The sequence below is a fragment of the Pavona decussata genome, unplaced genomic scaffold (genome assembly GCF_977016875.1).
Source record: "Pavona decussata unplaced genomic scaffold, jaPavDecu1.1 SCAFFOLD_384, whole genome shotgun sequence".
NCBI lineage: Eukaryota > Metazoa > Cnidaria > Anthozoa > Scleractinia > Agariciidae > Pavona > Pavona decussata.
In genome coordinates this window covers 268,548-293,705 of record NW_028145757.1, presented here as the reverse complement: position 1 = coordinate 293,705, position 25,158 = coordinate 268,548, and the positions used below count along the sequence as shown (strand labels likewise).

The 25,158-nt window shown below is 37.5% G+C and overlaps 1 protein-coding gene across 1 annotated transcript in view; it reads right to left on the bottom strand.

Moving 5' to 3' along the window:
• Positions 1-19,441, bottom strand: part of LOC146451774 (arf-GAP with SH3 domain, ANK repeat and PH domain-containing protein 2-like) — a 32,282-nt gene extending 12,841 nt beyond the window's left edge. Inside the window, exons 1-22 of the mRNA XM_085098627.1 lie at positions 19,218-19,441; positions 15,983-16,055; positions 13,059-13,145; positions 12,340-12,374; positions 12,111-12,137; positions 11,692-11,766; positions 10,608-10,657; positions 9,749-9,824; positions 8,883-8,936; positions 8,638-8,723; positions 7,286-7,361; positions 6,369-6,452; positions 6,124-6,221; positions 5,421-5,490; positions 5,280-5,327; positions 4,276-4,315; positions 3,041-3,089; positions 2,884-2,956; positions 2,322-2,360; positions 2,157-2,229; positions 1,470-1,603; positions 691-779 (exon numbers count right to left, since the gene is read on the bottom strand). Coding sequence (XP_084954753.1) covers positions 691-779; positions 1,470-1,603; positions 2,157-2,229; positions 2,322-2,360; positions 2,884-2,956; positions 3,041-3,089; positions 4,276-4,315; positions 5,280-5,327; positions 5,421-5,490; positions 6,124-6,221; positions 6,369-6,452; positions 7,286-7,361; positions 8,638-8,723; positions 8,883-8,936; positions 9,749-9,824; positions 10,608-10,657; positions 11,692-11,766; positions 12,111-12,137; positions 12,340-12,374; positions 13,059-13,145; positions 15,983-16,055; positions 19,218-19,343 — 1,562 coding nt within the window. The 5' untranslated portion in view covers positions 19,344-19,441. The remainder of the gene's footprint in view (positions 1-690; positions 780-1,469; positions 1,604-2,156; positions 2,230-2,321; positions 2,361-2,883; positions 2,957-3,040; positions 3,090-4,275; positions 4,316-5,279; positions 5,328-5,420; positions 5,491-6,123; positions 6,222-6,368; positions 6,453-7,285; positions 7,362-8,637; positions 8,724-8,882; positions 8,937-9,748; positions 9,825-10,607; positions 10,658-11,691; positions 11,767-12,110; positions 12,138-12,339; positions 12,375-13,058; positions 13,146-15,982; positions 16,056-19,217) is intronic.
• Between the last annotated feature and the right edge of the window lie 5,717 nt (positions 19,442-25,158).

Below are 25,158 nucleotides of genomic sequence, written 5' to 3'. Positions count from 1 at the left end.
ACTTAAGCCTCATTCACACCAACAAAACATGTTTAATTAAACTGGGTTTAACAAAACGAAAATTGGTAACAGAGAGCTGTACCATTGGCTTTGACATAGGATTCAAGTAAACGTTAACTTATAACTTATGCTTTCATTTGTGCTAAATCTGTAGTCTACAAAAATCCAAAAGCAGCCTTAATGTGTTTATGTGTTTAAGCCTTGGTGTGAATGGGGCATTTCAAAATTCTCGGTTGGAAATTTCGGACGTTTTCCGAGTCAAATGGAAATGCTTTCTTCCAGTCGATCCAAACTTATAATCTCATTAGTTGATAAAAAAAAAATGTACATGGCGCATGAAGACAACACAGTGGAAAATATATTTTCTACCTGGCATTTTTAACTCTAAGGTTCAGGTAGCCAGTCTCCCTACTATTTGTGTGTTACATCGTAAATGCTTTTTGTAGACTCTGGGGTAAATAAAGTTTTTTGTTGTTGCTGTTATTGTTGTTTCTCACGGTAACGTGTGGCAAGGCTTTGAAGACAGACAAAAAAAACTTGTTTCCACAACAAATTTCTTCGTTAACCAATGTCCGCGCATCACGTTACAAGATAACTAATAAGGCAATTTTCAATACACTGATGTTGCACCAAAAATTGTTCCCTGTAACATCCGCCTGAAAGACGTACAGAATAAAGCGAGCGACTTACATTTTACTTGAGGCCGTGGGTTTCTCATTGTAATCTAACGTTGCTTCCATTATTTCATTGAATCCACCATTTCCTACAGCTTTCGCTTGCTGTAAATATAAAAAAAACAACACCATGTGTTAACGTTTGTAAGGGTTCTAAAATTTTCTCTAACCTGCTAACGGAGGCTTAGCCTTTTGTATTTCTCGGCCGGGGTACGTTTAACAAGCCAACGATGCGAAACACAACTTCGTACATGTTAAAAAAAAATACTTGCCAGGAAGACACGCTCTGTTGGCAGGGTCATTTCTCCCCAAAACGTTTTTCACATCTTTAAGAAATTTGCAAAAATCGCAAACATTACATGTAAGGTTGCGTTCGATTGACCGTATTCTGGAATACGAATAAGCGGATTTTCTACTAGAATTCCCTTTTTATTAAGTACATTTGGGAAGGCAATTTCTTGTCATCATTGTATGTATTCCTATTCCGGAATAGGGTCAATCGAACGCACCCTAAGTCGTACACAAAATTGAGGTCGGTACGGTGTTCTTGAGATAACAAAAGGTCTGCCCTTATATATACCATGCATTTCACTTGGATAAAACTCAGAAAATCGTTGCCATTCTTTTTCCATATTTCCCGAATTTGACTTTATTAGTAAGTCTTCTCTGGGCATTGAGGAAAACGGACAACGCAAACATTTCTGACAGAGCAGGCTACGCTGCCTTAAATTGAACTCATTTTCAAAATGTGGGCTGTCATGTATCTGTGAATCCTGAGACACAATAAAAACTTACGAGTAATTCTACAGTTCCTAGTTTGTCGAGTTCAATGGATCGTATTCTTGAGATGTGAACACCCATGTCTCTGTGAATCCCCGAACACTCTATACACAGCAATACGCCAAGATTGGTTGCCAGCCATGTTGGATCTGCCAAAGGAACACAACCAACGGAACTGATTAACACCGCTTTATGAAATATGAAAAAAGCATCTATAGCAACCTATCAATGATGGTTTTGTGAAGGCAAAGACATGTTCTAAGATTTATATGAACCCAATGTGATGCTTACCTCATATTCTACGGATGAAATCCTAAAGTGTGACCATTCAAATGAAAGGTACTGAGCAGTACTTTCCAGTGCTGTGTTTATTATGCTGTACAAGGTGATTCTAACGTTTGAGTCTGATGATGAAATCCTAAAGTGTGACCATTCAAATGAAAGCTACTGAGCAGTACTTTCATGAGGTGCTGTTTATTATGCTGTACAAGGTGATTCTAACTTTTGAGTCTGTGGATGAAATCCTAAAGTGTGTCCATTCAAATGAAATCTGCTGAGCAGCACTTTCCAGTGAAAATTTCGAGTAGGTGGATAGAAATTTTGGGATGCGACCATTCAAACAAAAGCTCTTCAAACACTTTCCGATAGTGGTTTTGTTTTGGGGACCAGAACGTAGGAGAAGTGATAGAGTAATTTCAGTACCTTTCCCAGAGCAGTCTGCACAAGTGTCATTTCCTGGTAATCGTCGTACTTGTTTGACAATCCTCTGCCTCAGCTGACAATCAAAATTATACGATCAAAACTAACAAGTTCTAAACAAACAACAACAAAGAAAACAAGACAGACAATGCACAAAGAAAGTTTTACCTCTTTAAGATTGCTAACCACTGATGAGTTTTCCTCCGACTGAAAGGAAAGTAAACGAAAAGTAAAACGATGCAATTAAATTTTCCTGAGCTTTTCAAAAATGGAAACAAAACGTTTCAGACACACAGACACTGCCACATCGCAAATTACTTCCCCTACAAGCAATCTTCTTTCCCGCAGGTAAGTTCACTTCTTCCCCACACGCCAAGGCGATATTATACCATGTGTCGATCACATAATCAATTAGGAGCATTTTCGAAGGCTAAATTTATAGTTTTTCACTTGAAATTGCAGCGGCTTATTTCCCCTGATCAGCATCAAATTTCTCGAACGCCTATCTTACGGTTCACAGGCGTTAGATAGACGTTTGCTTATTCGTGTTTTTTTGAACCGACGAAGGCCGAAGATTTTCGGCCAAAATGTCTTTTATAAGTTTTTGATAAACGTTGTGTTTCAACGTTTTTTTAAGTCCGAGTGACAGTCCGACCCGTTTAACATTAAATCATGTCCATTCCTGACTGAAATTCTAATATTTTTCATATGATGAAATAATAACGAGTACCTCAGCTTTGTCACTGTCACCAAATGCCTTCTCCAAAGCTTCTGTCCGACTGTTGTTGAGAACAGACACCCATCTGTGGAGAACATTATTTCACAATCAGTTTCAAGGCAGTTCTTGTTTAATTCCTAACAGTGCAATCATTCAGTTAATAACTTACGCCTCTAAGTCTGCTTCATCATCAGCTTGAAATAAATATGTTCTATTGTCTGCAAAATGAAAACCGCTGAATCAGCATACGGGTGAAGTATAAACTACAGTCGAACCTCAAGTAAGTAACTACACAAACTGCAAAAGGCCCATTTAAACTAAGGATTCATCATTTGCTTCAACATGCGTTCAACACTTTGTTGAACCAAATATCGGGGGCGTTTGAACAGGTCATTCAACATTGTTGAAAGTGTAATAAAAATGTTAAAAGCTTGTTGAATCAAATTTAAATTGGTTTAAACTTTCATCCAACATCACTTCAACATTTCCTTTGTTCTTAAAAATGTTGAATTGCGTTGAAACCGTTTGAACACTCCGCTCATCCAACATTTGCCCAACATCCGCTCAACTTTTGTTCAACGAATGTTAGGCAAATGTTGAAACCGTTTAAACGGGCCTTAAGATGTAGCGGTCGCTTACGGAGGGTGGTCGCGTACGAGAGCCGAACCAGAGGGGGGTCTCTTCCGGGAACAGGTCTGACACATCTCTTTATTAGAAGAGAATTTATCGCATGCATTTTCCTAGTTACAATACGAGCAGTGCTAGGTTGTCACTAAAAGTTCCTCGTAAACTCTGAGTAGCGTTGTACATACAGCGAACATGAAGATTAGACTATAATGTCAAGTGATCGCTTACAAGAGGTTAAAAACGATGAAAATTTGCTCCAGGAACAGCATTACGTGACATTCTACTAAACGTTATGAAATACAGAATTATTCTGGCTTCTTTACGTCATAAGGTATTAAACTGCAAAAAATAAAAATATAAAAAAGGGACAAATTGCTGCAAAAGCCAGTTTTCATGTGACATACTGGGTGATAGTGATCATATGCTCTGAAAAGAGAGGATTAGCAGTTTTGTTCTATTTTGAGAAAATTGTGTCTACATTTTACATATCTGAATAATATTTGAACTCCGGGTGAAAGATTAAATAGGAGAAAGACCCTTGCAGTTATTTAGACAACTTATTACCAACTCACAATATGACCAGCTCCCAGTTGGCTTGATAGCTCAGTTGGTAGAGCATTACATCGGGATCGCAGAGGTCATGGTATCGAATCCCATTCAAGCCTGAATTTTTTTCAGGCCTTCTTTTCGCAACTGCTCAAGTTGCGTAAAAAAACTGCAAGGGTCTTTCTTCTATTTAATTTTACATAATTATTACTTCAAAAGTTATCAACTTACGAGACACAATGTTGAAAGTATGTTTCTTTCCATCCTCTTCCTAAAAGTTAAGCATGAACGATTACGGTATATTTCATTTGTTTGTCACAACAATTTTCAGCAAATCCGCCCGGGGTTTGTGGGCAAGATAAAAAAAATTCTGCCCACTGCCTGAACTAATCAGATTACATCCCATTCATTTACTGAATCTTCGCCTGCTCACGCACTGAGAAAAAAAAAATTGGTTTACAAACCGAGACCCCTACAAGATCCCAACAACAAACCATGGATGACTGAGTGAAAAAAGACAGGAAGACTGAGATTAACCGGCATTTTGGTGAGAGAATGAAGAATCTCCAGCAAGGGGAGCAGCAGAGGGATCAGGTGAGCACTTCTCAAAACCCCTGAACACAGTTAGGACCCGAAAAAAATATCCTACATGCACAATGTTCATTACCAAAAATTCAACTTGTCATAATTTTGAAAGCTAAAAGGTGGGAACCTTCACAACATTAAGAAACACATTGGGTTAGTTTGCATGAAAAACTACCAACATCAGGAGAAAGTGGCCTTGAAAAATACTATTCGGATCCAAAAAATTATTTGGGAATTTTGAGGAACATACTCCAGGACCTTGAATACCAATGGATGTAAAAGGGGTTTATGTAAGATACTACATGTATTTTATTTTGCTTCACCTAATGGGGGAATCCCGAATCATCGAGTTTGGATTCGAGTTCGAAATCGAGTTGGACTTCAATTTAGACTTCGAGTTGGACTTCGAGTTGGACTTCGAGTTGAAGTTCGAGTTGGAATCTGAGTTGTACTACTATAAAAATACAAAAAACAAAATATTTCGTTCTTTTTTTTACTAATATAAAAATACAAAAAGCAAAATACTTCGTTACCACCTAATGGCACCTAATGGCACAGAAAAAGAAAGAAAAATAATAACTAGTGCGTAAACAGGGAGACCGCAACAGCTTAACCAATTATTGTATGCTATAGACTGAAGGAACACTTACTTTAACTTGACAAACCAGAAGATTGAGTGTTTGAGTTGGTCGACTTGTCTGAAAAAAGAAAAGCAATTGATGCACAATCAAACTTCCATTACCATTGCATTTGATCAAAACCTAAGACTGTGTCATTAAACTTTGCCTTACCGGTGAGTGAGCTAATGTGAACTGTCCGTCCTTAGCAACACAGTACCTCTTTTGCCACACTTTTCGTAAACTGAAAAAAGTGATGACATTTTTATCAGTGAGCATTAACTAGTATTCTAAAAATAATTTGCGCTAAGAGCCAAGAGGTGCATTTTAGAGGATTGCTTTTAATTATACATGTAAACTATACATTAGACTTCCCTTCAAGTGAACTACACATCTTGGATTAAGAACAATTTTTTTGTTGTTGTTTTTTGCCAAAGCTTGTTGCATCAACAATGATTAAATGTTTGGACTGATTTTGATGCTTGTAAACACCGCAAACCGAATTCAATTTATAATAATTATTTATTATTTAGTAATAAATTGGAAACGCTTTTCCGGCGTATGTTAAAGTTTTCGAACAACAGCTTAACGCCTTACACGATCCGTTCGCTAGAATGGTATTATACAACTGTTCAAACGCTTTGGTGATCCATTAGCAATGACTTGAACCGTTAGAATGTTGACCCCATGTAGGGGTTAATAGAACATTTAGTAGCAGGCATTTAAATGTTAGGACGAAACATTAGAATGACTTAAAAGCCGTTAGCTATCCGTTACTATCCGTTAGTTTTCTTACATTTAACAGATTACCAGGGCATCGTTATTGTACGTTTTTTTTTGCATGAAGGTCACATATATTGATTGAAGTGAAGCTTACCCTTCACTGCGCTTCTGCAGGAAGCCTGCTCTCTCATTCCCATGAAGCTTGTCACCTTGCTGACCATGTAAACTGTAGCTGCCCTTGACCTGTGTTGTCTATCAATAATTAAAAAAAATGCTCAAGCTTGCATAATCTGAAAAAGCTTCAAGGTTCAAGCACATATTGCAGAACACTTAATATCTTCAGGAGTTTAAATAAAACCTAAAACTGGCTCACTCTGACAGGATTAACTTTAAACTCACCTCCTTATCCAGTTGTAGCTGGCTCTTGATTTTGTTTCTCAAGTCATTCAGTTCCTTTCTTTCGTCATCTTGCTGGGATCTTAACTAAACAAAAACAAATATTTCTCAATGAAGAAGCACTCCGACAACAGCAACAACAACAACAACAACAAGGCCGCTTTCCATTTGTCAGAACTGCTGGCCAGACAGATCAGTTCGTAAAGAGACTGTACCAATTTTAAGGATTTGTAAGTTTTATCCTAGTCCTTTGAATTTCTTCAAACTAGCGCGTACCATTTTCGGAGGGATTACTTTTCAAAATTTACAGCACCATCCCTTCGAAATGATGCATTCAATTTACAGACAGGTTAGTGTGACAAATACAGTTACAAATACAAATCCTTGTAATTTTGTCTCAGCTCCAAACGTTAAGAACTGAGACAAAATTAGAAGGATTTGTATGGAGTCATAGGGGCTAATATCTCGTTCCCAAATTGCAATAAGATGCTGATTTTTGGCAAGTAGGTATTTTTCATCATGCTCTTTCCGAATGCACTAACAAATCCCATAATTTCAAAAATTCAAATGTTTGTGACGTCACACTTTAGGACTCTATAATACAAGTCTGCAATCTTCACTTAAGCTACATGTAGCTATGAACTTTTCTGTGTATGACATAATTGTGCTTTTCTACAGAAATCCCACATAACACCTCCACAGGGTGCATAAGACCACAGGCAGACCACTAATAATCCGTTACAGGATATCCAACATGAAGTGTCAAGAAGTATTACTTCACAGTACTCCTCCATGAGTGGGGGTGGGGGTGGGGAATTATGACGCTAAATTGGAATTTCCAAATGTGACAGGGGGGGGGGGACTCTTAGAAAAGAAATGGGTATGCAAAATAGTACTACACAATTAAACTGTATTCTGACCTGTTGAAGATCTGCAGCAAGTTCTTCTAGATACCCCTTCATACTTTCAAGCACCTGTGATGCCATCTGAAAGTACCTGCAACAAATTATACAGATTTTAAAGTCAGTTGACGTGTGGAGGATGGGGAAACTTATCACAAAAGGAGACAGAAAGTGTTCATTGGACAAACAGAAGAAAGCCTGGAGTAAGAAAAGTGGCAACAGTTAAACGGGAGTGCATAATAAGGCCCTAAGTGACTTTTGATGAAAGGTATCATTCTTCTTTTGTTTCACAAGCAAATACAAGGTAACATGAAAGGAGATTCTAGCAATTTATCAGAAGTCACTAAGGGCTTTTATCCAGGCACCCCTTAAATTACTCCCAATATGTAAGCATTACAGATATAGCATTCCTCTAAATATCCTCTATGATGGCTTTTGGTCTTAAACTTTGCAATACTTTTGCCAGGTTTGATTTAAAAATGGATATGGTTTTGACTTGAGTCAGACATCAGGTGTGTTTTCTACGCGGGCACAAGAGTATCGTCTCAAATGAAAAAGAGGGAACAAGAACTGAAATACGTCATTCTGAAAATTATAAAGTGCGATTAATAATTTCACTCAGATCCGGTATGCTAACTTCTTGATTGAAAATGCACATAGGTATGGATTTTAGAGACCATATCTATAAACAGGTACATGTAACTGTATGCAAACTGAAAGAGTTGATATTAAAATGAGTCAGGATGTGAAAAACCAGGGAACACCCCCACCAAAAATGAAGAAGAAGTTATTCCTAAGGAAATAGCCCAATTTCGATGTATTAAAATTCAGCCAGAAACAATAAACATCACTGCGAGGCTCTGGCGAATAAACCCTTATAAACTCTACAATTTATTCCCCGGAACCTCGGAGTGATGTTACTGTTTCAGGGTGCATTTTTAATATTATAAAATAATATCGAAATTGGGCTGTTAATATCCTCTCCTTTTCCCCCATGTTAATGCAACAACATTCTACAATCAATCTACATCACGTGTGACCAGTATTTTTTAAATAAATTTGAACAAAATTTCAGAATTCACATAGAAATTTCGCTAGTTTATTGATAAAACTAACTATGAATTTTTCATGACATTACATATTTTCAAAAATAACAATATTGTTTCCCAAGTATTTTGATTTTTTTTATGGCAGTTCATGAGTCTTTTTCAGAAAGATTTCCACAGAAATCTTCAAGATTCCCCTCAAATGCCAGACATTACACAGAGGAATTCAAATGTTGATTTCATTCTTGGAAATACTGGTCATGCTTGATGTAGACGGACTGTCCTGGCCATTAAGAAGTATTTTCAAGAGTTCTAAAAACTTACGTGACTTGAGCATGGTAGAAATCTACCAGACGCTGAGCCAACTCAACTCCCTTCTTGACTTTGATTTCATTGACTTTAATTAAAAACTTGGATGAAAGAAAAACAGAGAAAAATATTTCTATTAACAAAAAGCATAACCTACATGTAGTGGGCAAATTATACTGGAAAACGACATGTGCAGTTCAAGTACAGACTTTAAAATTAAATTAGGAAATTTAAAAAACAAATTTGCATCATTCTAATACCTCACACATTTGCAACTGGAAATATCTTCTCTCCCTTTCTGTTTCTTCAGCCATCTAATAATTAAAGCAAATAAACTAATTCAGGAAGTGCTCATTGATTTTAGATTATTGTTACTAATATTTTGGCTCACCCTAGCTGCCCATTGAACCATTACAAATTATTTAATAAATCCTAACAAAACTGTGTTCCATTTTTTCCATCTTTTTCCACTTTTTGTTATTTTCTTGTTTTGAAGTTCAACTGGCCATAAGCCTTAGGTGAACTTTGGTGCTCAAATATTAAGTTGTTTGTAGCTTTTTGGAATGAAACTGTGCAACCTTGGCTGAGATAGCAAATCTTTCAGCATTCGCATAAGTTAAACTCATTGAAGAAAAGAATGTATGTCTTTGAAGATTTCATCACTGGTAAGCTTTTAAAACCACAGTCAAAATAATGTTAACAAATAAGAAAAGTCTTACAAAGGTATCTTTTTTACTTTAAGAGCTCAAAAAAGTTTTTCGTTCATCTGTTAGTTTACCAGATCATTTTATGATTATTTTACTTTACAAAACGTTTCAAGTTTTTTTAAAGTGAAGTATGCCACCTATTAAAACAGTCAACACAGACAGACAGAGTCCATCAGTTTCCACACACTTCACTTTAAAAAAAGCTTGAAACATTTTTAGTAAATCATAAAGTGATTTAGTAAGTAAATTCACAAACTCACAAAAAAACTTATCAGCATTGAGCTCTCATGGTACAGTAAAAACGCTATCTTAAACGTAACAGACATTTCTCATTAATTTTTGTTTTGCATTTGACTGCAGTTAACCGGTACGGTGGACATCAGTAACAGGTGCAAAAGTCAATTTCCTGGAGATTATACCTCTCCCCCAGTCACTTCTGTTCTGACACACCCAGCTTCTTGGGCAAGCTTCTTCTTTTCTTTCTCAATCTTTGCCCTACAAAAGAATCAGTCATGATTTTGCTTTGAAAATTTTCACACCAGTTCCAATGACTTCAATTTTCTTTTGACCCAGATTACATGTACAATTACTGTGATGTAAATAAATCTGTCCAGAAATAAAAAAAATTAAAATTAAATTGGTTTCAATTTAAAAATGTTTGTGCCAAATCTTCCCACACTCAGATTTTTTCTGCTGCAATAACATAATGACTAACTTTTGTGTTAACCCAGGCAAGCTATTAAAAAGCTATTAAGTATTAAACATTTGAAACCGCTGTCTTTCCCTCAGGCCATATTTCAATGTATGGCCCCCTAAATTTAAAGTTTCCTTTCCCGTGTACCCAATTAATCTCAAAGATATAATAAATATCTTACTAACCTTGTTTTCTTGGTCTGTACTGTAAGTTACAGATCTTCGTTTTTTCACCTGCGTGCTTTGTGCTTGGGTCACAAATCAACAGCAAAAAACTCGGTCTGTAACTTACAGTCGGGACCTCAAACTCAGTTAGTAAGAGGTATTTAAAAGTAGTATTACCACTAGCCTGAGGTTTAAAATGTAGTGTTAACAGCATTGTGTACTACTTTGGAGACGCATGGAAAAATTAATCTTAAAAATTTCTTTGTTTCTTTGTTTTTAATATTACCACAAGTTTATTTCAGGGTTAGTTCAAAGAAACTGGTTTGTTACCTACAAATAAATCCATTAAGTTAACAATAAATCAAGACGTTCATTAATGGCATAGGAAAGGAGTATTTTGAAATAACATTCTAGACTTACACTTTGGCCTCGTAATCCTTCCAAGCTTTGTCAAATGATTTTCTCATATCCTGAAAAAAATGAGTTATGTACAGAATGACACTGTTTTGACAAACTATTGACATTCACAGAAGTATTAAAATAAACAATTATTAAAGCACCTGGCCTTGGGTTTATCAAACTTCTGGAAAAGCCTTCCTCACATGGAACTTTACTGAGTATTCAGCAAAGTGTGTGCTGATATTTTTCTGTTTTGTATTTGTACTTCATAAATGGCTCCTTGGAAGAGCATTCTTTTTATTAATAGGGAACTTAAGCAACGACGATGGCAACGGCAACGACAACGCCGCAAAACAGTAGGTTTAATGAGCAAAAACAATCGCTTTGCACATGCGTTTTACATTTTGGTACTGACATTTCTTTGCCGTCCTGTGCAAAACAACAACGTGAAATGACCAAATTCAAGGTTTTGTAAAAAACGTGAACACACGACAGCGAATTTGGTTCCTCAGGGTAGTTATGCCATTTCTGTATCTAAATTAAACAAGCAGAAATAATCGCGAAGTAGCACAAATAATATAAAGTTATATTTTCAGGTGACGTTTTCGTTGGCATTGCCATCGTCGCTGCTTAAGTTCCCAAATGATAATTAGACACTTGCAAGGCTACATAGTAATAATAATTATAATAACAATAAATTTACGTCTGTGTCAATATCATATTAATAGCAGTTTCCCACTAAGTAAAGACAACTACACGTATCAAAGAATATAAAAATAAAAATATGCATAAAACCAGTATATCATAAAGAACTAACAAATTATAAACATGCTCAATCACTAACATCCACACTATTATTTATTCAGGGCTTCTGATAGGGTGCGAAAAAAATTGGAAATTATGCGGCACTTTTAAGTCTCATTATGCGGCAAGAAAGGTCTATTATGCGGCAAATTATGCGATTTCATTTTAGATTTTAGCTAATTTAACCTTGTTTTATTAGGTCTAAGAGGAGCACAATCCATTTTTTGCTGATGATGACTCAACCCCACAGGCATAAGTTATAGATACACGAACACTGTACTTCATGAAATGATTTCCTTACCCCTTTGACATCTTTTAGGTCCCCCTTTAACAAAGAATCCAGAGGAATCAAAACCATGTTGTTGTAGTTTGTGAACTGTAACAAAAAATGCAGCTGGTTATAAATAACTCTCTGACTATTTATTTACAAAAACTTGATAAGCAAATGTATCACTAATTTTAGCCGAGGGAGGGTTCTAAACAAAATTTTACAATAACTGTCAAATTTCCCGCATGTGGATTGGCAACAAAAATGACATCAAATGAATTGTGTGCGCTTTCTCATCGGAAAATAATTAAAAAGCCAATACCAATCATACTTTTTCCATGTTATTGTAAAAAACAAATCAATGGCAGTTTTCTATGGTCTATAGAAAACTGCCATTGATTGGTTAATTTTAATTTTATTATTTAAAGTAACAGCTCTTGAGAATTTCTTACCAGTGTTTTCATAACTGAACAGAGTTCCTGGAAAAAAAGAGTAAAGAGACAATAATTATTATAGACATTTATTTTTATAGACAATTATTATAGTAACTAAACTAAGCATTATGGACATAATCATAATAAATACAATCACGCAACTCTAGTTGAAACACAGAAAATCTGTTTTTTTTTTCTCAAAATATGTTAATTAATAACATTTGTAAACACATCCATTATTACCTACCTTAAATGTAACAGAAAATTTTAAAAATGCAGTACCTGAAAACAAATTAATATGGCACAGTGAAAACAAGAAGTGAATAAGGTACGGTAACCATAGGGTACCAGAGAAGCCGCAAACTTTTCCCCAACAATTTTGCTAAAATTTGGGCGGGAGGTGGGGTGGTGGCTTACATGTACAGTATGTGCAAGAACATCCCTATAAAAAAGTTCCATCAATCACCCATTTTGAGACAAATTTGAAGTTCATTGTGGAGGAAGATAAAGGGTTTGATTCCTACTGGGGACTCCAAACTTTTTGTGGGCAACTTATGACTGTAACAGAAGCATTTTTTTGGTCATTTACACAGGCATACTCAGAAAAAGAAAATCCAAGTTCTCCCGACGAGAGTCGAACCTATGACCTTCCAATTATTAGTTCAGATGCTCTACCACCCAGCTACTGTACAAGACACTCATGGGAGTTAGGCCATTAATTTAAACTAGGTTAATGTGACAAACATCCTGTATACTGCTAGGATTTGAGTTGCAACAAATGCACAATTCTTTGTTACGATGTTGATCCACACCTACTCATCAATCAGAAGGTTCTCAGGTAACAGAACTTCAAGACAACAATTATTAAAAATATTACCAACAATAATTTGTAGACAAAATAACTTATTTTGGTCTAATATGTACTTCTCACTACAATTGAGAAGTAAATATTATTATTATACTTACCAATTCCGGTATCAGCTTCCTTTGAGAGCGAGGATGAACCAAGCTTTTCAAGGCTCTCTGCTAACGATAATTGATTTGTTGTATAATCTGAAGATCACAAAAAGAAGATAGTTTATCATGGGTTCAGCCAGTTATTACTGTGTGCTCTTTCCAAACATAAATTGTTGGCTATACCTCATCATTACCAGGTGGGCATGAAATTATAAGTCTACCAACAACAACAACAAGCTGTTCCAGATGATCAGACATTACTATTTTATGCCGGGTGAAGTCCTGTTAAAAAATGTTAATTAATAATAAATTTTTTTATCAATTACCATTCCATGAGTGCAACAAGGCACACACATTGTAGCAACGAATTGGCTATAATCATCCCATATCCATCAAATGCAAGTGGAGTGATCAATTGTTTTAGTAGAAAGCAACTTAAGAAATAATTATTGCTACTATACATGTAGATCATACTGATTTCATTCTGCAAGAAACATCACAAGACAGTTTAATGGACCTTGTTTCTCCGGCATGGTATAATTGAAGAGCTGAGAGCATAACCGACTTATGTCGAATTTTAGGCCAGTTTTCGATTTCGCTCGGATTTGTCCCAATTTTTGCTCTCCCTGGTTTTGAAAACATTTCGCGGTTTTACAATCGTGTACAAAACTCCTTGAGAAAACCAAACACCAACAGCGCAAAAACCACTTGCTTACTATTTCTCTCTTGTTAATTCTACCACAGAACTTTACTTCTCTCTCCCACTCCCTCCCCCTATACAATGACAACCGAAAACAGATGTAGAAACCACTCACTCACTGTTTCTCTCTTCTTAATTCTACCACAGTTATTTCTCCCTCCCCCCTTCCCCCCCCCCCCCCCCCCCTTATGCAATATTGATTTGGAAGGTGATGCTTGCCAGGAGACTGTTCGTGACCCAGAAAACAACATTGAGTTGGGGGGGGGGGGAAGGGAATGTGGTGGTTTCCTTGTTTACTAGTGCACGTGCTTGGAAAGGTAATGTTGTTAGAGATGTTGTCCACGTCATACTCGTCGGTTAAGAGACTCGGACCACGTGTTCTTGTTGTAAGGTAACTGTGCGTATTTGGGAAGTGGAAACATTGGAATGTAAGTCACGGCTTTCGGTCAGCCAAGTCCTATGGTGCATATTTTCGCTTTGCGCATTAACGAAGTCAAGAAAGTTACTCTTTTTAGCCGTAGGTTAAGTGTGGCGCAAATAGCTTTCGCATGATTTCAGCAAAATGCTAGTTCCAATTTTGTGTTTTCCTTTCGGGGCGATAAAACCAACTAGTAGCATAACGAACTTCAAGCAACACTGTCACATTATTTCATTAACATGGTTGTAACTTTTCACTAAACCGTAAGGGAAAATAACTGCATTTCATACAAAGACCGGTCTCTTGAAAGCCAGTAAGGCCGTAAGTCACGCAGTGCATGACATAGAACTTGTTTCCTTTCAATGCATAACAGTTCTCGCCCTCAGTTCTCGCTTATTCAAATCGTGTTGCAGGAAAGGAAATGGCTTGTTATGAGATAAACTTTTCTCTCAATGAAAAACCGATTTGTTGCCCTTCTATTCTACCCCTTTTGATCACAGCAAAAGTGCGTCTTAGTAATTTGGCAACAGTTCTCTCCCATGTCGCAATAAAGAAACTAATTGAATTTTGAATTATTTTTACGTAATGGGGTGAGAACTGTTGGAAAATAGATTTCCTCTGTGAAACACCTTTAGGAAAGCATTTCAACATGGCGATCTAATGATAAACAAAGCATTTACACGCTGCCAAAGGTAACACATTGCCAACAAACATATATAAATGACTTTTTAGAGGTGAGAGCTGTGGTCGAGAAATGTGCGGACATTTTGATGACGTATTGTATCTGAGGTGGGTTTCTTACATTCCTGTCACGCACGTAGTAGTTTGTAACAATCAAATGAAAGTGTAACAGAATTCTTTTCGTTTCTCCCGCGAGAAAGACCGCTTTCGTGTGCCGTGGTTCAAAGACAACAAGTTTATATTTAATACAAATATTAATACTCAATGCATTGTCCTTTTGGTCATCCATAGTGACTATAATGTTATCGATTTTTCTTGAGAAGATGGTAACAATTCCCAATGACATTAATATGAAACACAACTCGGCGGAAAAAAATACTGAACAATGTTTTTCAATCGAATTGAAGTTCACATGCAAAAATTCGGACAAATCCGAGCAAACTCGAAAAACGGGCTGAAATTCGACATAAGTCGGTTTAATGCTCCCAGCCCTTCAATTACAATATTGATTTCACAAACACATCTTGGATATGAGTTGATAGATAGCCAACTTGGCACCCTGTTGGCTACATGTATAATCATCTCATATCCAATAATAGCAGTGAAACAATTGTTTTTATTAAAAACAACCAAGAAAATATTGCTAGATCTTCCTGATTTCACCTTGCAAGAACAACCAGAAAACAATTGGTCGCTATTTCTTGGGCATGGTATAATTTATAACAATTTATTATTCCTTGAGTGCATTGGATATGAGATAACAGATAACCACCTAGCACATGATGCACAATTTGGCTAAACCATCTTACATCCAACAAGCATGAGTGGATAATTGTTTTATTTAAAACAATCATTGCTTGATCTTGCTGATTTTGCTTTGCAAGAACAACCAGAAGACAATTTAATGGTCGCTATTTCTCGGGCATGGTATAATGGCCCATATACCTTGGCCGCTAAGCCAATCAAATCCATGGAATTGCATTATGCAATGATCCAATTTTTAATAATGGCTGATATCTCACAGCTGCTAAGCCAATCAAAACGCCGGAAGTACATTTTCCATCAATCCAGTTTTAATAACTGCTAAATAAATACTAAACGAGAGAAGAAATACTAGGTGATATAAAAACATACTCAGTCCTGCTGCATGAACATTTTTGCTTGATTTCTTCAGTTTACTTAGTATGTTGTAATCTTCATCAAGACTCTGAAATAAAGGTACAAGAGAAATATTATTCAAGATCATCTCAGTTTACAAATTCTCTGAGACTCAGAGGTTTCAGGAATAGCCATGAAGCTTGTATTTGATACAAAACAGATACCATAGCCTAAATTCATTGCCAATAGATGAGCTTAGGTACAGATGGCTTTTAACAAATAATTAAAGGTGATGGAGCTGGGTGGAGTTTTGGGAGCAAGAAGGTTTCCATGGCAACCCTACAAATAATGACCGCCATGTGCTGTCACTCTGAGCAAGTCAGTGGTAAGGAATACTTACCAAATATGCGCCAAAGCAGGGTGGGTAGAGTGGGAGCAAAAAAACTTGCAGATAACGCTGCTATGTTAGCTAAACCACCAAGCTAAAAGGCCTAGATCTTATGTTTTAAGGAAACAATGGTTTGCACACAAGACTAACTCACTTGCACAAAACTAATTTTTGGTTGGCTAATTTGTGGTGTGATAGCACTGGTTTTCTATCAAATTTCACTTGAATCTTCCAAAAAGAGAAGTGCTCCCTAACACAGACCTTGAGACAATGCCAGCTAGATTCAGAAGCTACCACTAATAGCAAAGTTGACTTAAAGATGGTCATGATAAATTCACTTTGTATTGTTTAAATGTAGATTATAAAAGCAGTGGTGACTTTGATTGTTCTAGATCTTTGACCTGCCTCATTTTCGTAGGTGGGGTTTTGATAAGCAGGGATGTCACTAAGAGCCAGCTACCAACAAATCTTACAGTCTGAAAGAGAGCTTATTACCGACTGAAATTTCAACAAAACACAAAAGACCAGTTTAGACAATGTTTAACAAAACCACGTTTTAAGCCATTTTCAATTTTACCCACAGTCATATCTAAACACTGTCTGCTGTTGACGGTAAATTAGGAAGGCTTGCATCCCAGACTAGCAAACTATTTATTTACTTAAAATAAACCACTTAATCTGAACAGATTTGGAGGCCCACTGACTGGCTTAAGCCACAGCCTAAGTTAGACTCTGTTTAAATAACTGGCCCAAATACTTGAGGCTAATTTTAAAGGTGCCAGTACAAAAGAGCCTGCTGGGTTTATTAATGAGCCTTCTAATGTTTAGCTTCACGTACATCCCTGGATAAGATACATGAAAAGTAATTATCTTTAATACTGGTTCTATAAGCATGGCTGTGCCTGCATGGTAATTGGTATTCATTGAACTCCATGGTTCCTTTATTTTAATTGTTTAGTCTTGCCCACAATGTGTCCAGGAATTTTTTGAAGTGAAGAACTAAATCTCAGAAAGTCTGCTACCCATTTCTTGTGCCTTGTTGAATACAGTAGAGCCCACCATCAGCATGTGCTAAAACCAGACACACCATAACACTTACCAGCTGACAACTAGCTAGACCAAGCCTGATATTTAGTTCTTCCTGGATATGTTACGCTTTATTTTGATGTTCCAGTGAACATTGTGCACTGTTCTGTAGTGTATCAATGGTGTCCATGGATTTAAGGCTGGTTTTCACTAGCGACAGAGTCGGAGCCATAATCAGAAGCGTAGAGCTTATGACCTCGTGAAAGCAGCGTTCCGATTCCGAAACGTAAGCGACGGAGTCGTAAGCGGAGTCGGAAGAAAATGGAAACCTTCTGATTCTTCTGACTCCGATTCTGTCGCGCTTATGACTCCGCTTCCGACTCCTGTTTTTGATTTTCACTAGGTCATAAGCGCTCTTACGACTCCGACTCCAACTCCGTCGCTAGTGAAAACCACCTTTTAGTGCACACCCTAACCATCCATTTAGGCACCATTTCACATTGTCAATAATTGACAATTATCCTGCGAAATCACGCAGAATATTGCCTGATACTCAGCCGAAGAGGTCGTAGGCTGAGCTGGCTAAAATCAGGGGATATTCTGCAAAATTGACCAGGATAGTTGTTTTGTTACTCAATATATTGATAGCAAAGCACCGTTTTATTGCAGAAAAACTGAAGACAATCTTTATTCAGTTTACTATTTTTCTCCACTCGTGACACATGGAATTATATATATTGAAAAATATCTGTTGACTTTGGACGACAAATGTTCAGTGTACCATAACCATTTTTGGGCAGTGTTACAATGTGTTGAATAATGCTGTTTATATGAGAGAAATAGGTCATGGGTTAAATTAGCTACATGTACTTCTTTAGCCAAGTCGTGAACTTACCATATAAATACGTTGAAAATAACAACATAGATCACGAATTAAACTAACCCTTATCTTGGTAAAAACAGCGCAATTTGACGTACTTCACAGCTTAGCCAAGTTTAAGTTATAGTTAAATTTCTTTCATATAAACGGCCCTATTATGATTCACTGTTGGTGATTAATATGAGTACATTGCCATGCGATCAGTGAGTTCAACTGCAATGTGCTTTGTCATAGTCATAGTACAGTACAGTGTACATGTAGTCTTATTCATTTGATCACTTCTTAGTTATTAAAAGTTATAATTTTAAGGTTTTACTTGAAACTATTTAATTTACCTAATCAGTTTATATTTATTAAATCTTAGTTTATTTGGACTCTAGATTAAATAAATTAAGCTGGTTATATTTATCTTTTCGGGTAAGAATAAAATCTCCGCATTCATGACTCCATAATTTCTGTAATGGTAGTGGTCCTAATGTTGAGCTTATATGGAAGAGAGCATATCAAGCACTTAATCATAAATTTTCATGAGTATAAAAATATAGTTTATATCTGGATCATCTTAGGGTTTATCCATAAACAGTCCTGAACAGCTAGGACAAACATTCTTCAAACATATTCCCACAAGCCGCCATAATTCTTCGAAATAAAACGATCGATTATCAAAATTATCCATCAAGTGGTTACTTTGTGAAATTTTGTAGCGTATATCAATGAATGAGTACTGAAAAATACAAGCTTCATCGCAATTGTTCACAGAAAATCTTACATGCATGTTTATAATAACAGTTTATCGATCATAGAATATCAATTACCGCAAATTACTGCTTCCAACATTATTCTTTAACACCAAACTACCTGTTATTAGCAGAACCCACCAATGCAAACAGCACTCCTTCCTTGATAACACGCATTTTCATTCACAAAGAGATAGAAATCGACGCATACGAAAATGAAAATTGTCGGTGACAACCTACCTCCTCCAATGCTCCGACAGTGTTTCGACAAGCGTTCATTGTTGACATGAAATTCGAGGTTGTAGGAGATGATACATCCTCTCTGGCTTCGTCTAGGAAGCTTCTGACGCTAATTCTGTCAGGCATACTTGTTGTTTGGTTAATCGTTTTCACCTAAGGTTTCATTTAGGGAACATTTTTGTGGCGAACTTTGCCAGCTTTCCGAGTGAAGTGAGATTGAAGTTTCCGGCGAATTACGCGATTGGTGCCCAGGCCTTCCGAGTTGACACTCCCACCACGACTGTCACCGACTGTCACTTTTACGGGATTGCCCTGCCCGCGGGATGTAAACATGGCGGGCGGTGGCGGGTATATGCCCGTATATCGTGCAAAATGCAATTTGATGGAAGACAGGATGAAAACAGGAAATTAGGCCAGTCCATTTTCTGTGCTCTTGCGCGTGGCTGCTACCATTTCTAGGCGCGATTATTACAGTGAGGATTTCTTGTGGCTCTCTTGCGTGACTGCGCCAGGCAAAAGTTCACGGGAAGGGGGATTTCAAAAGCTTGTTTTGTCACCGCTAAAAGGTGGCAAATTTTTCCTGGATTTTAAAGGGATACATCGACGAGAGGTTACTCATGATTAAACTCATTTTATTATTGACTGAAACTGTAAATTGTTCGCATCAGGCAAAATTTTGGCGCTGCAAGAAACTCGTTCGCGAAATTCTTTTTTTCGCGTGCGTCTAGACGTTGCGAACAATATCGACAACAACACAGACATCTTAAAGCACAGAAAATTCAGTTTTAAATTTAAAACGGGCGGCGATGTATACATTTCCGCTAGAAGAACAAGCTTTCTGTCACTCCCGGAACGCGTTGACAATGCATGCAAGGCAATGGGGAGCTTTAGCGTCAAAAACGCAATAGGCTTAATAACCAAAACAACAACTCTGCACTTGCATCACACTTTTTGGTACATTTTTTTTTACTTCTTTGCCGTCTTTGCACGATTAGGACGTGGAATTTCCTGATGGGGCGCTATTTTACGGAGGACGTAAACACACGACGACGAATTTTTCTTTCTCTTTCAAATCTTGGGCGGTGCGGTCTCCAAGAATACAACTCCAGGAAATTTCACCTACATTTGACAACTATAGCGAGTTGGAATAACCACGACGACGTTTGAAAAACGTGAATTCATTTTAATAGTGACGTTTTCTATGCCGTCGTCGTCATCGTTGCCAAAGCTCCCTATTAATGTAGTTCTACTAAAGGCACCATCGTAGCAGGTCAAGCGTGAGTGTAGTTTTTAAATGTTTTTTCTATAATTTTTCTCATAAATATTTATTTTGTTATCCATATAATAAACGCAATCTTGCAACAGATTCTTGTTATTAGTGGGACATGCAATGTAATATAGCTAAATTCTTTTTTCGGGTTTTTCTGTCGCAGCTGCTGACACAACTGCGACGGCGGAAAGCTATGCACTACACATTACCAGTCTTAATTTTATCAGTATATCCGTGATCTAAAAATATAATTGGTCATCACTGCCTTGCACATCAGTACCCGGCCGACTATGCATATCCCAAATAAGGACAATATTTGACATTGGCGAACATGGGCTAACACCAGGGGCGGGGATACTTGCGTATATTAGGGAAGGAGAGGTTCGAAGGTCCTTTGGAAGACTTGGTTTGAAAATTTGTGGTGACCTTTTCTGAGGTGAAAGATTTTGGTAACGTATTTTGGGGGAGGGGGAAGGGGAGGTTGACTGAAAGTGAATAATAAGTGAAACCCAGGGTTTTCGTTATTCATGCATGTTGAACAATTATGGGTCACGTCCTTGCATGACCATGGATTTTATGTGTCCAGTTTTAGCCTAACTGGACTTTATGGAGGTCTTATTTTTTCTATTCTACTTAGTTACGTTTCTTATCAATTTACTTCCTTTAAAGGGGCACAGTATTAGTTTTACTAGAGGTGCCCCTCTTCTCTCCTCTCTCCTATTTGAATTGTATTTTTGAGCTGCGGTTATGTAACGGTAAGCGAGGAGAGTTTAAATAAAAAAATGTCAAAAAATGTCGCATGGGAGTCTAACAGTTTGGCCTCATTCGCGCCGCCCCGTCACCTGAGAATCCCTCCGGAGGGGGGGGGGGGGGCTAACAAGTCAAACATGTCCCCCAGAAAAATCTAGTTCATCCTCTCTTGAGTTCATCTGTGGTACAGTACTCACTCATTTGGTGGAATTGGGTTAAACGAAAAAAAGAGAGTCCGAACGGAAAAGGAGGAAAACTGAAAGGGGAAATGGGAGGGGTGGTTCAAACAACGAAGAAAAGACAATCAAATAAAGCAAGTGACACACTCGGACACCAACCCACGGCCTGGCCAGTACCTTACGCATGCGCACAGCCATATCACGTGGGCAGTGACAGCCATGGACAGCTGTTTCGCCCTTATTGGGGCTCATCAGCATGGCTTAGCCGTCGGGTCAAAGAGCGCGGGTTAACCCGCGTATCAGAGACCCTTTACTAACGAAGAAAAGGCAGGCGAACGGAATCCTTCCAAATTACTGAAACAATCGAGCTCGCGAATATTTTAATCCAAAGACAAAATATCAAAAAAAAATTAGGGCGTTGTGTTATTTGTTGCATGGAAGAAGAGTAATACTACGAGCCTAAAAAATACTGCTTGAGAGGCTAATACAGACCAAATTATTAGGCAAAACAGCAAAACTCGTCAAAATAGCCAGTCGACTATTTCAGACCCAAATTGTTTTATCCTTGTATTAATTCTCACATTGTCACGTTTCATGTTCATTTTGTTGTGACCGTTTATCATAATTAGCATTTTTGTCTATTCAAAGATTATAAATTCAACTTCCAATTAACGCTTTGTACATTAACCGCTAACTGAAGATGACAGAAGTCTCTGTCGAAACTTGTTTTGTAAACTTAAAGGTTTTGTCGTTTTCTTTGAAAATAGCTAAAAAAAAAAACACACACACACCCCTTAAATCGAGAAACTAATGTGTTCAGTTTACATAGAGGGTTCACCATTTATGTACATACAGTTCTGAATCAGTATGGATGAGGGTATGTCCTCTCCAGTCCCGGCCGCCAGTACAAAAAATGTACAAAAGGCCACCTATATGTCATCTTTCCTCAGCCTCTGTATATACCTGAGCGTCTTCGTGAATACAGAATTCACAAAATCGTATAAAAATGCTCACTTAGTGTTTGCCAGTAAAATTTTCTCTATATGCAGTAATATTCGCACACAAAATGACAAAATCACTAACAAAAGTTATTGCAACATAGTATTACTTCCCTAAAAAACACACACAATGAGTTCTGCTAAATTCCGACTGAAATTTGTATTACCTTCATTAGGTCCATTACTAACACTAGACATTGGGGTAACAGTCATTAGTCTTGATCCCTAAACGTCAGTGCTATTTGTTTTTCCCTGGTTCACCTTGTTTTGCTCCTGGATCCATCAGTGTTTCTTTGATCGCCTTCACGTCTCCTCATATCTCAGCAAAACACTTCATAGAACTTGGGTGGAGTTAAGTGAGAAATAAGCTTTCACTTTGATCCAATTTAGCTTTCTTATCTCGATCCGCAGATCGAACATGTTATTAAATTTGTTATTAATTGATTGAGTCGACTAATTGATTGACGTCATGGCTTAGAAAAATGACCGAAAATTAAAAGTTAAAAATCTTCGCCACGATCTGTTAACGGACACTCTCAGTGCAATCGTCGACGAGTATCTGGTAAATAATATAACGTACTGCCTAAGAATAATGTTGAGAATAAAAGGAGAATCACTCGTGTAAAGTCATCATTTCTGTAGCATTCGAATTCCTAATTGTACGGGTGGAGTTACAGTCCTTATATCATAATGATCAGCGCAACTGAGGGTGTGTCTTTAGAAATGGCACCGTTCATTTGTCCCAATCGGATATGATTCGGTGCATATTTTAAATATTCTTTTAAGGTAAAATGTTCAGATACAATACCGGGTCAGTCGCTCAGACGAAGGGCTAACACATGAAACGTCAGCACTCGAATCTCTTTATGGTGGTCAAATTACCTTATCATCTATGTTGACCAAATATTCGCCTCCATTCCTCCTGTCACGCCGTCAACGCGGCATCACTGCCACAGTTTTAAACTAACTTCCTTGACGGGTCCACTAAGGCTCGACCACACCCACATGGACATGAACTGTACCTACCTCGACCGTGGAACTTGACCTGAGCCTGTCAGGACGCTGCGACCAGTGAACGCAAATATCCATGACTCGCCTTTCCCTAGTATTTATGCGTGCATTTCCACTACCCCCAAATGATCGCCTGTAAATTTCCTTGCGATCCGGATCTTAGAAACTGTTTTCTGAATTACTGTTACCGCTGCAGGAGCCCCATATGGGCTCTTTATTGAAAATAGAGGGTTAATAGAGTCAGTTGGGTTCTAGTACGACTGCAAGTATAAGTTTTCCAATAGAAAAAGAGTGCGCACGCGTGAATCAGTGTCATTTTGGCGGGAAAACGAGATAACGGACGTCATTTTACTACGACTGAGCTTTTGTGAGAACGGCGTAGTGGCGAAAACAAGGCCTCGAGACGTAGGTGACCTCATCTTTTTGGATCACGAAAGGGCTTAGCTATCATCATTGAAAACAACTGCGTCAAGTTCGTGGCTCACAAACCCGGAGTAAAATGAAGCTTCCTAGCGAGTATATCTCTTCTTAGTACTTCGCTGAAGACATGAAGTCAAATCTCATATTGGTAGTTGTACTCGTACTGCAGTCTATAGGTCTCTAATATAAGTACCCCTAACCTTCGGTGCTTATCATTTGCGCAAACCACCCGAATGGAAATTTTCGGCGTTAATACGAAATTATTTAGCTTCTCTTACTTAACAGAAGATGGATAATATGAATGTATGAATGTATAAATGTATGAACATCAGCTGTAAATCCCAAAAGGAGTAATTATTAAAATGCATCCATTTGACCAGAAGCCCATAATTTCAGAAGTACTCCAAATGGAATGATGCGTGCCATTTGATTTTCCAACTGGATTCCATGCAAATGATAAGCACCCCATGTGTCCTTTGTCTTGAAACGGAAACGTTACAGGTGTGTTGCGCAACGTAGTCTTAGGTGTGGTCCAATTCAACTATGAAACGATATTTACCGCAGAAAATATAGATTCCACAAAAATGCCAACTATCACCCGCAAAAATACAGTAGTCCCGTAAAATTTACTTCTCTCGTCACCCTATGAAAGTTACCCAAAACAAATACAGTAGCTCAGCAATAAAAGGTGTATTTTTTTAGCTTTCTGGCTCCGTGAAACCCCGAATTTATGGGGTTTTTTCCCCAACTTTTGGAATGGCAACTCAATCTTTCCAAATTGACCCTCAGTCAAAGATCACCAAAACAAACAATCAGACACTCACGGCACACTGTCCTGCTTTGCGGTCCGTGCCAAATATTGCAGTATCGTCTAACTGTTTTACTAGGCTTCTAATTCAAGTCGAATATTAAAATTTATAACTCTTTGCGTTGGTCTTTTCAACGGACACTATTACTCATCCAAGGGTGTCGCGAGGACAATATCACGGATTTATGTTTTTGTGACGAGACTTAAGGCACAACCTTGTAAAACACTGATAAAACTATGGATTAGCTTTCCTGGGCGTATAGGTGGGGCTTACTATTCTTAGAAATAAACATAGTTTACCCTTGTGAATAATTAGAAATGGCAGCTTTTAACTTATTTATCATAATCTTGATGTAAACATGATCATAATCGGCACTTCAATAGTATCGGAACTTCTGTCAAGAACGCATCAATATTTCAATATTGTCAGATTGGTTTGCACTTTTGAGGCGAAAAATAATTAATTGCTTTCCCCTTAAACAAGCTAGTGCTACGTAAACTTCAG